The 12,098-nt window shown below is 44.1% G+C and overlaps 1 protein-coding gene across 13 annotated transcripts in view; it reads right to left on the bottom strand.

Moving 5' to 3' along the window:
* CLIP1 (CAP-Gly domain containing linker protein 1) overlaps positions 1-12,098 on the bottom strand; it is a 99,228-nt gene that overhangs the window by 19,195 nt on the left and 67,935 nt on the right. For all 13 annotated transcript variants that reach the window (XM_060269432.1, XM_035099337.2, XM_060269436.1 and 10 more), the window contains 3 exons: positions 11,912-12,049; positions 7,397-7,503; positions 2,658-2,772 (listed from right to left, as the gene is read on the bottom strand). In XM_060269432.1, coding sequence (XP_060125415.1) covers positions 2,658-2,772; positions 7,397-7,503; positions 11,912-12,049 — 360 coding nt within the window. The remainder of the gene's footprint in view (positions 1-2,657; positions 2,773-7,396; positions 7,504-11,911; positions 12,050-12,098) is intronic.

Raw genomic sequence — 12,098 nt, 5'->3', positions numbered from 1 at the left:
ACACCCCAATTCCAGTTACCAGATTTCTTTACTCTAGGACTTCCGTGCCAACAACTGTCACATGCAGCAAGGAAAGGTGAAGAAGAGGCAGAAAATCCTTGGACCAGATTTAACTTTGGGTTAAGCTCTTTCTCTTAACCAATTTCCAACAACACCCAGTCACCCACCCACCTGGAAGCCCCTTCTGAAGCCTTATGTAATGGGGGCAACTGAAACACAGGTAGGTGAGTAACTGCTTTTTGTTGCAAGAGGGCCTATGCAGGAGAAGGGACTGGCAAATGGTGCTTCGTGGTATGATTTTGAATTTTAAGAAGTTAGAGAGGTAAATTTAGTCTGCCTCCACTTCAGCAATCCTTACCCACCAACTCTATAAGCTACTCGCTTCTGCTGGGTTGGGGGTGCTCATTTATTGAAAGGCAGCATTGGGATGCCTTGCAGAAGTGGCTGATCTGCGCTAATTAGCTACACTAGGCTTTATCACGTATTTAGCTCCATGACTACCATGTCTTGAGCAGACACCCATTACCGGTATTAGTGCCCCCTCTTTATCCAACAATTTTAAGCTGCTTACAAATCTAATTTAAAATTCAATTTTTTTAAAAAATGTATGCCTGCAAGCCATATCCAGAGTGCTTTGTTGGTACACGTCCAGCATGTGCTTGCAATAAGGTCTACATACTATTTTAGTTCACGTTAATTAGTCCTGGGACTCCTGCAGGTTCTCCCAAGAGACAAAAGGACAAGAATTGCTGTAAGAGGCTGAAATGTAATGCCCAGGCTCTCTGCCTCCTCAGTGTCCCAGTTTCTTCTCAGCTTCCCAACTACTGCTGATATAGTTTTCAAGCCCAAAGCGATACTAATGACAAAGCTTGGGCATTCTGCATATCCCAAGGTTGCTGAGAAGGACATCTGCTTCTCTTTTGACTCATCAAGTTCCTAGTCCACATATTTGCAAATAAAAGCTTGGAGAAGAATCCATGCTTGTCTCCTACTCATTCCTCTTGCACAAAAACCCTAACCCAAATCAAAATATAATGATTTCAAATTACTTCTAAACATGATGCATGGCGGCAAAATTAGAAATATATTAAGTAGATGTACCCAGATACTTGGTTCTGACGACAGGTTTTAGATTGTCTTGTTACCTTTGCAACGAATACACTTACAACCCAATGAGGAGAAGGATGAAAAGATGATGACAGATTGTGTGAACATAATATGCTCTCTAAGGAGTTGGGGCCATTACAGAGTTTTTCTTAGATCCTTGACTTAGAAGTTAGCCAAAAGTTGCTTGTGTGAGATGTGCAAAGGCTAAAGCAGATCCCTTGAGTCAGCCCAAAGTGTGTGATCCTGGCCAACTCCCATTCATTTCAACAGAGATTGTGCATGAAAGGCCCATACTATACAGTATGTGTATGTTAATATATGGTATGAAGTAGATTTTATACAGCTACTAAATGACCACACATCTATCCTAAGCAAATCTCACAGCCAGCACAATGAATCTCATTTACACATATTCCAATTCAAAATCATCACACACAGCTTTCCAAAACAGTTTTGCTCACTTGCTCAAACATCCCTTATAGAAATTAGTGCTGGGGTGTGTTGTTGGGGTTTTTTTGGGGGGGGGGGTTCAGCAAGCAGCTTCAGAAGGTCACTGTGATGAAAACCCCATTATAGATATATCAATGCAAGAATAGCCACTGACAGAAAGACTGACCAACCTCTACAGCCAATAGATGTAGACCAGGGGTCCCCAGACTTACCGGCGTTTGGGCTGGTTCCCACTGCGCCAATCGCGCGGCGGGCCGGAGGGCGGGGGAGCGCATGCCTGTGCGGGCCGGCGGGCAGTGAAGTGCGCGCCCGTGCGCATGCGCACGGGCGCTTACTGGCGCGGCGGCGCGCTTCCAGGGTGGAAAAAGCGCCGAAAATCCGTTGTGCGCATGCGTATGGGCCTCCCCCAACCCGGAAGTGCACCAGAAATGACCTCTTCCGGGTCCGGAGAGGCCCATACGCATGCACACAAAGGATTTTCGGCGCTTTTTTCCCGACCCGGGAGAGCGCTGCCGCGCCATGCGCCGCAAGAGCGGGCGGCGGGCGTCTTCGCGGGACGGATTGGCAGGCCAATTGGGCCGCATCCGGCCCCCGGGCCGTAGTCTAGGGACCCCTGATGTAGACCCTTGCTAACAATCAACACTTCTTTCCACCAAACCTCCTCTCTCCTGCAAAGGATTTGTTGGGCATTATGCAATTTCCCCCCTTTCTTGGATATCTTTGAAGATATTATGTTCAAATACTTTAAAACCCAATGGAAGAGCTACAAATCTAGCACCTTGGAGATAGACTGGCTTTGTTGTCAGGGTGGACTTTTGCTAGCTGCAGCCGCCCACAAGAGATCACACCACAATAAACACTGAATTCATTTTAAGTTCTCGTTGCCTTGTTGTTGCTGCTGTTCTCCTGGCATTTATACCCTGAAAGACAAATTCCCTCAATCATCAGCATGTGCCGAAATCTCTCCCTCTCTCTCTCTCTCTCTCTCTCTCTCTCTCACACACACACACACACACACACAAATGGAAGAGCATGGCTAGCTCTTAAAAACTCGCTTACAGCAAACTCCACCTCTGGAAAGCCAACGTGGAAGGACTTACCTTCTGGTGACTGGTGACTTCCCCTTTGCCAAGCTCCTCGGCAAGTTTAATGTTCTCTTCTTGCAAGACGGCAAGCTGCTGGGACTTCTCAGCCTCTACCAGCTTTAGTACTTCTCTGTGAAGACAGAGAGCGCATGGTTACCATAGATACAAGAAGGGCAAGGGAGGGGAACAGTGGGAGAGAAATCAGCTTTGCAGCTTGCAAAAAAAAAAAGTAAGGGAGAGAAAATCTCATGCTTGATGAGATATTTAATAAGGTGACAACCCACATCTCAAATGCGCTCCTCTGTCCAGCATCGATCTTCGAAAGTAAGTCAGTGGGTGCTTGGTGTGGAATCACTTCTTTTTAAATGAATTACTTTCCATGTCCTTTGAAACATTTTTTTAAAAAGCAAATACACATATTTATCATAGCTGTAATTGGGCTGGGTCAAGTATAACCATGTTAATATTCTTATCTCATGAATGATGGGAGCTGAGAGAGACTGAAAAAAAGGTCAGGCAGCAGACTGCCACAATCCCCCCCCCAACAACAACACACACACAACCAGTCCCTAAATGTTGTAGCAATTTGTTTCTATTTAAAATGAGGCTCAACAACCTTGCAATAGGTGCAGGGTGAAATATGCAATAAGGTTTAGCTATATATATAAAAATGTAGGCATTGCATGCGCAAATGTTCCAGCCCAGGCATCCCCAAACTGCGGCCCTCCAGATGTTTTGGCCTACAACTCCCATGATCCCTAGCTAACAGGACCAGTGGTTGGGGAAGATGGGAATTGTAGTCCAAAACATCTGGAGGGCCGAAGTTTGGGGATGCCTGTCCCAGCCTTTCACCGTAACCACTGAACCGCATTGCAACTAATTTGGGCACAACATACCTTGCCCATCAGGGAGGGATCTAGCATAAAAAATTATCAAAAAACCACACCTTTCACACCTAAAATAATGATTAAACACAAAAAGTAGTGCGCAAATTAGACATCACCAGCAGAAGCTCTGAAGACTCCAGCAGCATCCAATAGAAAGGCAGATCTCACGCTGCTGCCTCCAAAGCCACACCACCATATGACATCACAAAATTCCACAGCAACCAACTGAAAACAGGCCTTTTGCAGCAACAAGGCCCAACATTGCCCAGCAGACTGAATAGGCCTCAGCAGACTAGGCCGCTTTTTTAAGTATACCTAAAATCCTTTGCTTATTAGGGGCCACCTCATATTTTGTTCAAAATATTGCTTTGCAGAAGTAACTACCGTAGTTACCAAAATTTTGGCTTGGTTTTTGAAAAATAGGGGGTCCTCAGTAATTAGCTAATTGGGAACCACTGAACTAGAGAGAAGCATTGCAGAAAGCATCAAGAATCAGCACACTGCAAGCAGCACACCATCTAGTAGAAGAAGAAGAGTTTGGATTTGATATCCCGCTTTATCACTACCCGAAGGAGTCTCAAAGTGGCTAACAATCTCCTTTCCCTTCCTCCCCCACAACAGACACCCTGTGAGGTGAGTGGGGCTGAGAGACTTCAGAGAAGTGTGACTAGCCCAAGGTCACCCAGCAGTTGCATGTGGAGGAGCGGAGATGCGAACCGGGTTCCCCAGATTAGGAGTCTACCGCTCTTAACCACTACACCACACTGGCTCCCCCCCTTTTTTACCCATAGATGCTTTATTTAATCAGTACATCACTTTACTGGCAGTACAAACACTCATCACACGCACTCACACACACTTATGGTCCCTCTTCTACGGCAGACAACACTTTTTTCTTACGTGAATGGACGGGGGTGGGCAGCAGGCTGGTGACATGGAGGGCAGAGACGTGTGCTCCTGGGTTAATTTCCATCCATAGAGGGGTCATAACCAAAAGACTCAGCCACCCAGCTCAAATTCAAAATGTTTTATGGTGAACGATCAGTGTTAGCAACACTGAAGAGCCCTGAGATCATCTGCATTAGGAGTTCCAACATCTAAGTTTTCTGGCTGTTTTGGTTTGTCACCTCAAAAAGCAACCATGCACTTGTTCTGTAAGTGGTCTTGAGTGATGCTTGGATTGCTGGAGAGTAAGAATGAGGCCCACTGAAAGAGAAAGAATAATAGAATTGTAGAGTTGGAAGGGACCCTAAGGGCATAGCTGCCAAGTTTTCCCTTTTCTCGCGAGGAAGCCTATTCAGCATAATGGAAAATCCCTTAAAAAAGGGGATAACTTGGCAGCTATGCCTAAGGGTCATCTAGTCCAATCCCCTGCAATGCACAAGTTTCAACCAAAGCATCCATGAAAGATGGGCATCCAACCTCTGCTTAAAAATCCTCAGAAGGTGGAAGAATCCATTCCACTGTCAAACAGCTCTTATTGTCAAATAGTTCTTCCTACTGTTGAGTCAGAATCTTCTTTCTTGTAACTTGAATCCTTTGGTTTGGTCCTACTCTCCAGAGCAGGAGAAAACAAGTTTGCTCCATCTTCCATGTGACAGTCCTTTAGATATTTGAAGAAGCCCATCAGATCTCATCTCAATCTCCTCTTTTCCAGGCTCTTCAACTGCTCCTCCTAAGGCTTGGTTTTCAGACCTTTCATCATCTTGGTTGTCCTCCATGTTCCAGTTTCTCAATATCCTTCTTAAATTGCGGTGCCCAGAACTGGACACAGGACTCCAGGTACGGTCTGATAAAGTGGGACGATTACTTCTCTTGATCAGACACGAGACTTCTGTTAAGCCCTTTTGCTGCTGCATCACATTGTTGACTCATGTGAAGCTTGTGGTCTACTAAGACCCCTAGATCCTTTTCACATGTACTGCTAGTAAGGTGGGTGTACCCCATCTTATATTTGTAGTTATTCCTGCCCAAGTGCATAACCTTACATTTATCTCTACTGAAATACATTCTGTTGGTTTGGCTCCAGTTTTCCAATCTTTTAAGGTCATCTTGAATCCTGATTTTGTCTTTTGTGGCATTAGCTGCACCTCCCAGTTTGGTGTCATCTGCAAATTTGATGAACATCCTCTCAATTTCTTCATCTAAGTCGTGGAACAACAACGGGTCCAGGATAGAACTCTGCGGTACCACACCTGTCCCTTTTTTCCAGAATGATGAGGAACCATTAGTGAGCACTCTTTGGGTTCTGTCAGTCAACCCACTACAAATCTACCTAACAGCTACTTCCTTCAGTGCACATTTTGCCAACTTCTCTACAAGAATATCATGGGGGACTTTGTCAAAAGCCTTACTGAAATCAAGATACACTACATCCACAGCATTTCCCTTATCCACCAAACTTGTAACTCTAGCAAAAAAAAGGAAAGAAATTCGTCTGGTATGACTTGATTTTGAAAAACCCATGCCTTCTATTGAGCCAGACCAGTTGTGCATCCAGCCCAGTATGGCCAAGATTGGCTTGGCTAGACAGCATTCAGATACAGGTGTCCCCTCCCCACCATAAAACCTGGAGGTTCACTCCAAACATTATGTAGTAGCAAGCATGTTTACCACTGGGTGGGGAGCCAAGGCCAGTTTCAGTTCCTTGGCACCTGTAGGATAGGCACCAATCAACTCAATAGTAATCTCCCACCTTCAGCATCTTGCAATAAAATCTAAATAACATTTTTCTATATAGTTTTGAACCCTGACTGATTCAATCATGCTTGTTCTGTTCTGAAACCCAGAGCAGCATTCATTCCTAGCTGTTTTTGAACCATACATAACCCTAGAAATAATATCTCTTCTTAATGTCTCCTGAGAGCAAATAAATTGGTTTGGAAATCAAGAGCTCCCCACCATCAAATAGATTCTCAAATATGCAAATATGGGGGTGGCTTGGTTTTAAAGAGAAACGAGGGACCAGTGTGAGTTGAAATTGAAGCATCGAGTGCTTTGCGTGACAGAGCCTGCCTCTCTCTCTGCCCACAGAGACTGCAAAACTTGGCTGAACCTGCATCTCTCCCACAGCTAGTCGTGAAAAGCCAACATGTTTGTTTCTGCTCATGCAAAATATGGAGGGGGGGGGGTTGGTCCCACACAGAATGAAACAAATCATCACCACTCTGCTGGAAATTAAAAATAAAGGCTTTTTTTGCAAACAAAATCCCTCATCACTAAGCATCACTAAGCATTCCGCATTCTCTGGTATCTGTGCTTGGGGTTGTTCCTCTAAGTCTAAGGCAATACCAGTAATGCTGTTATCAGGATTAGTAACAAGCAGAGCAATGAAAAAAGAAAGAGATCAGCTTTGCGTGTGCACAATGTGGGGAGAGAGGAAGAGCCCCTATTTGAAAAGTGCTCATGCCCCCAGGTGGCCAAACCACACATAGTTTCAAATCAATAAACACAAACACAGCAGTCAACATAACACAATTTGTATTAACAATTGGTATCGCCCAGTAACTTTCAGTGACCCATAACTGCATAACTTTTACCACTATCTCTTTTTAAAAGAGTCTTGTGGCACTTTAAAGACTCAACGTTGGTTTTTATGGACTGCTGTCTCCTGAAGCAGGAACTGCTACCATGCATCTGATGAAGTGGACCCTCGTTAAAAACAAAAAAAGTTTGTGCTTTTAAATAAAGATATTAGTCATTCTTCGTTATCATCATAAGTTTCAGATTGCTACACAATTTCTCCACTACTTTCTTTTCTAAACAACTGAAAACATCCCTCATACACCATGAACAAACGTTTTGTTTTCATGAATAATAAACAGTCTCACACAGAGTTTCCAAAGAGTAAGAGAGTTAAACACTTACAGTTCTTTTCTCATCTCTTCCATTTTCTTGTTCTCTCTTTGGAGGAGCTCCTGAGACTTGTTCAGCTCTTCTTTGCTCTTTACGGCACTTCCCTTAAGGGCAGCCAACTTGGAAGAGAAAAGAAAACAAGAAGGATACTTGGCTTACTATTTTGGGGGACTGAAAGGACCAAGGGGGCTGAGGCATTTCATTTCATTTATTTATCCATTTTTAATACTGCTTAATATAGTAAAAATTGCTAAGTAGTTTACAGAAAAATACAAATACAAAAAACAGTACAGTCAATCCTCGGTTTGCGACCGCCTCCGTTTGTGACTGCTTCGGTTTCCGACCACCATGGACCCAGAAATGTTTACATCCGGGTTCCGCAGCGCTCAGATGCGCAGAAGCGATCTGTGCAGTGCGCAGAAGCGCTCTATCGGCACTTCGTGCACGCGCAGAAGCATGCCTCAGGGAGCAACGAACTCGGGGAGCAACCAGCTCCCCGGAACCAATTGTGGTTGTAAACGGAGATATGACTGTATCATTTTCTTTAGGACAAGATAAAAGCAAGGTAAACTACACAAGAAGAAGAAGAAGAAGAAGAAGAAGAAGAAGAAGAAGAAGAAGAAGAAGAAGAAGAAGAAGAAGAAGAAGAAGAAGAAGAAGAAGAAGAAGAAGAAGAGTAGTTTGGATTTGATATCCCGCTTTATCACTACCCTAAGGAGTCTCAAAGCGGCTAACAATCTCCTTTCCCTTCTTCTCCCACAACAAACACTCTGTGAGGTGAGTGGGGCTGAGAGACTTCAAAGAAGTGTGACTAGCCCAAGGTCACCCAGCAGCTGCATGTGGAGGAGCGGAGACGCGAACCCTGTTCCCCAGATTACGAGTCTACTGCTCTTAACCACTACACCACACTGGCTCTCACAACACAACATTGTTGCACAAATAAGACCGATCAGTGTTCGAAACAAAACAAATTAAAAAGGGAGAGTCCAGGAAAGACTGGTAAGCATTTAAGTTTTAAAGAGGTGTTTAAAGGTCATTATTCTTTTCATGTCATAAATACTTGAGGGAGGGCCTTGCGGGGGGGGGGGCTTGTTATCACTTAGAAGGGCTGTTTTCATGTTGTTACTGAATGACAATCTGCTGGTCATCCCATGACCACCAGAGTCTCTGCAGAAGACTGGCTTGCTCTGTACCAGAGGAGGTGTCATCACGGGAGAACCGTCTTGAGAGCTCTCATCTATTTTGCTTTCTTTTAAAAGCAGCTGGAGGATTACATGAATTGGACTGAGACTGTAGCAATAGGCAAGTTGTTATTTACCACATTGCAGAAAGCAACTTGTTTTTCAAAATGGTGAAAACAGCAGTCTGGGGTGTGTGTGTTAGTTCAGGAAACTAGTATAAGGAAAGAGGTTAACCCTGCATTCTACTTCCCAGAGTGTAACAATCTTCAGCCAATTAGACGCCCTGTGGCTTCTTTTTAAAAAAACCCTGAAAGATTCAGGAGACTGTGTCATGCGTTTCCAATGTCTTGTTCAATACCTTGCCCAATCTGGCCATACAACAGTCTCTTTGATACTGAATACTGCCTAAGGCACAACCAACAGTAAATACTAAACAGTACAGAATAGGGCTGCTTCAGGTTTCAGACCATCAAAAGTAAGGGAGAAGAAAATCTAGGGTTGCTGAATGCTTTAAATATGATTCAAAGGAGAGGACTATAAAGGCAAATGGAAAAACATATTAATACAGTGAAGCAATCAAAGTCCCAACACATTGCTAGGGGAACAGGATAAGACTTGCTGCCAAAACTATTAGGGAGTTCACATAAGCATTACTGCCTTAGAATTATAGTTTTAATCTGACTGGCAGAGAGAACCTTTCTGAATCTAAGGTAAGTAATGCCTGCTTGGAATCATTTCAATATAGCTACACTCGTCAGAAAAATAAGAGGGCTGTATACCCCAAAGTGCATTGGTATTTCAATTACTTTTCAATTTTTAAAAGTTGTGTCACACCTCAGAATCTGCTTTAAAACAGGTTCAGTACAGTATTGGCAGTATAATCCTTTTTGGTACCTTCCAAAAGTAAAATGTATTACGCTTAATAAGCTACAAGTTCCACCAGAACTGGCAAACCAGCTAGCTTATAATTAGATAAACAATCTTGAATAAAACTTCTAACGCGAATTAAGAGTCACATCAAAGGAGCGGTATTAATCAAACATTAATTGGCAGCACCAATGAAAGGTAGGCAACCCTAATTTGACACCCCTACACATTTAGCAGCAGGTGACAGGTGGAGTGTGCCCAGACAAAAGAAAACCCTCTACCGTGAGCTGCTACAGTACCTTAAACAGAGGGAACCAAAGAGAGAAGCACTGAGCTGGCGGCGCTGAGACTATCATCCTTTCAATGAATCTGATGTTTCTGGTCCAAACTGACCCTGAGCCTTTATTTATGGCGGTTTCATTTACCCTGTAAGAGCTTGCCAGCAGCTGGTAAGCCTAGTCTGTTCACATGCACTCAGCAATGTGTTTTATTACATAACAGATAATCTCCAGATGCTCTGTAAGAATTACAGAGCTGCTGGATTTTAATTTTAATTTTCAGCTATCTAGCAATCAACCATTGGCATCAAGGTCCTGAATGCTATGATCTCCAGTAGCATTGATGGCTGCTGCTGTAGGAACAGGGAACACCAGGCTGGGAAAATGCAGCTCCAGGATTTTCTTCCGTCCCGAAGCGACACCACTGTCTGTGGGGCGCCAGGGCAGCTGAAACACCCTCCTCAGTCCAGAAAGTGAAGTGACTAAGAGGGAGGCTTTCAAGTTTAAGTATTGTTTGTGGCCAATTAACAATACTAGAGGAAATCAGATTGTGAATAAAATAACCAGAGGCTGTGCACTGCTTTCCTTTTTATGCTCGCAGGATAAGAAGCAATACTTCCGGGCAAGATTGTTTGCATTCTAATTAAAAGTTAATGAGTTGCATTTCAGCCAGCTGAAGCTCATTCATTAAAGCTCTATATCAGGCATCCCCAAACTGCGGCCCTCCAGATGTTTTGGCCTACAACTCCCATGATCCCTAGCTAACAGGACTAGTGGTCGGGGATGATGGGAATTGTAGTCCAAGACATCTGGAGGGCCGAAGTTTGGGGATGCCTGCTCTATATCCTGCAGATTGATGTCTCCCCCTAAAAACATCTGCTCTATAAGTGTCAGTTGACCCTAATAAACTGTTGCTCTTGGGGGGAGGGGGTGCATGTATGCCTGCAGTTTCGGTCTCTCCTTGGGGGTGTGACTATGAGAGTCACCATGATGAATGACTGGCATTTCATAATTTATCATTACACTCCTACCGAGGGTGTAGGCTTTGGTAGATACATGTCTTTTTGAAGATGTGTCCATTGTTCTGAGGGGGATACTACCCAAGAAGAAGAGGAGGAAGAGTTTGGATTTGATATCCCGCTTTATCACTACCCTAAGGAGTCTCAAAGCGGCTAACAATCTCCTTTCCCTTCCTCCCCCACAACAAACACTCTGTGAGGTGAGTGGGGCTGAGAGACTTCAAAGAAGTGTGACTAGCCCAAGGTCGCCCAGCAGCTGCAGGTGCAGGAGCAGGGAAGCGAACCCGGTTCACCAGATTATGAGTCTACCGCTCTTAACCACTACACCACACTGGCTCTCAAGCATACACAGAGGGTCCGGAACCAGACATGGCTGGGAAATAATAATAATAATAATAATAATAATAATAATAATAATAATAATAATAATAATAATTTATTATTTATACCCCGCCCATCTGGCCGGGTCTCCCCAGCCACTCTGGGCGGCTTCCAACAGAAGGATAAAACACAACAATCTATTAAACATTAAAAGCCTCCCTGAACAGGGCTGCCTTCAGATGTCTTCTAAAAGTCTGGTAGTTGTTTTCCTTTTTGACATCTGTTGGGAGGGCGTTCCACAGGGCAGGCGCCACCACCGAGAAGGCCTGAGAAACTGCCTGAGATCTTGGAGAATTGTCACCACTCAGAGTAAAAAGAATGGAGACCTCTGTCTGACTCTAAATAAACCAGCTTCATTTGTTCTGAGAGGTAAAATTATTTACAGATACCACCAGAAGATACACATTCTCTATAATGTTCAGCACACTGGGGCAAGAAAAGGGGAAAGTGAGTGGCATTCCCTCTACCAAAGGCTACCAGAATTTAGGTTCTGACCATTTTTGTCATTTGATAACGAAGAAGCTGCCTTGTACCAGGGGAGAATCTACCCAGTAACGTCTGCTCTGAATGGCAGTGGCTTCTTCCTCATAATCTGCTATATGGCCCCTTTTCTAAAATGGAAATGCCAGACATTGGACTTGGGACCTCCCACATACAAAGCACCCATTCTGTCACTGAGCTAATGGCCCCTTCCATCTCATGGTGACTGGATTCACCGTCCCAGCTATCTGCAGGAGATATTTAAGAACCAGGTTCTCCAGCTCTGAGTGACACAAACAGCCAGGATTTGGGTTTGCTTACCTCCTTCTGCAGCTTCTGATTCGCCTGCCTGGAATCCTCCAGTGAGGTCAAAGTTTCCATCTTCTCTTTATGAAGGACTTCCTTCTCTTTGGTCACCTGCTCAACTATCTGCAAAGCATCTTCTGCTGTTTGTGCAGTCTACAAGATAAAAAGCCACATCAAATCCTGTGCAAAACCATACCAGACT

The sequence above is a fragment of the Zootoca vivipara genome, chromosome 17 (genome assembly GCF_963506605.1).
Source record: "Zootoca vivipara chromosome 17, rZooViv1.1, whole genome shotgun sequence".
Classification (NCBI taxonomy): Eukaryota; Metazoa; Chordata; class Lepidosauria; order Squamata; family Lacertidae; genus Zootoca; species Zootoca vivipara.
The sequence above is the reverse complement of the archived record's forward strand: the minus strand, read 5'-3'. Positions and strand labels throughout refer to the sequence as shown.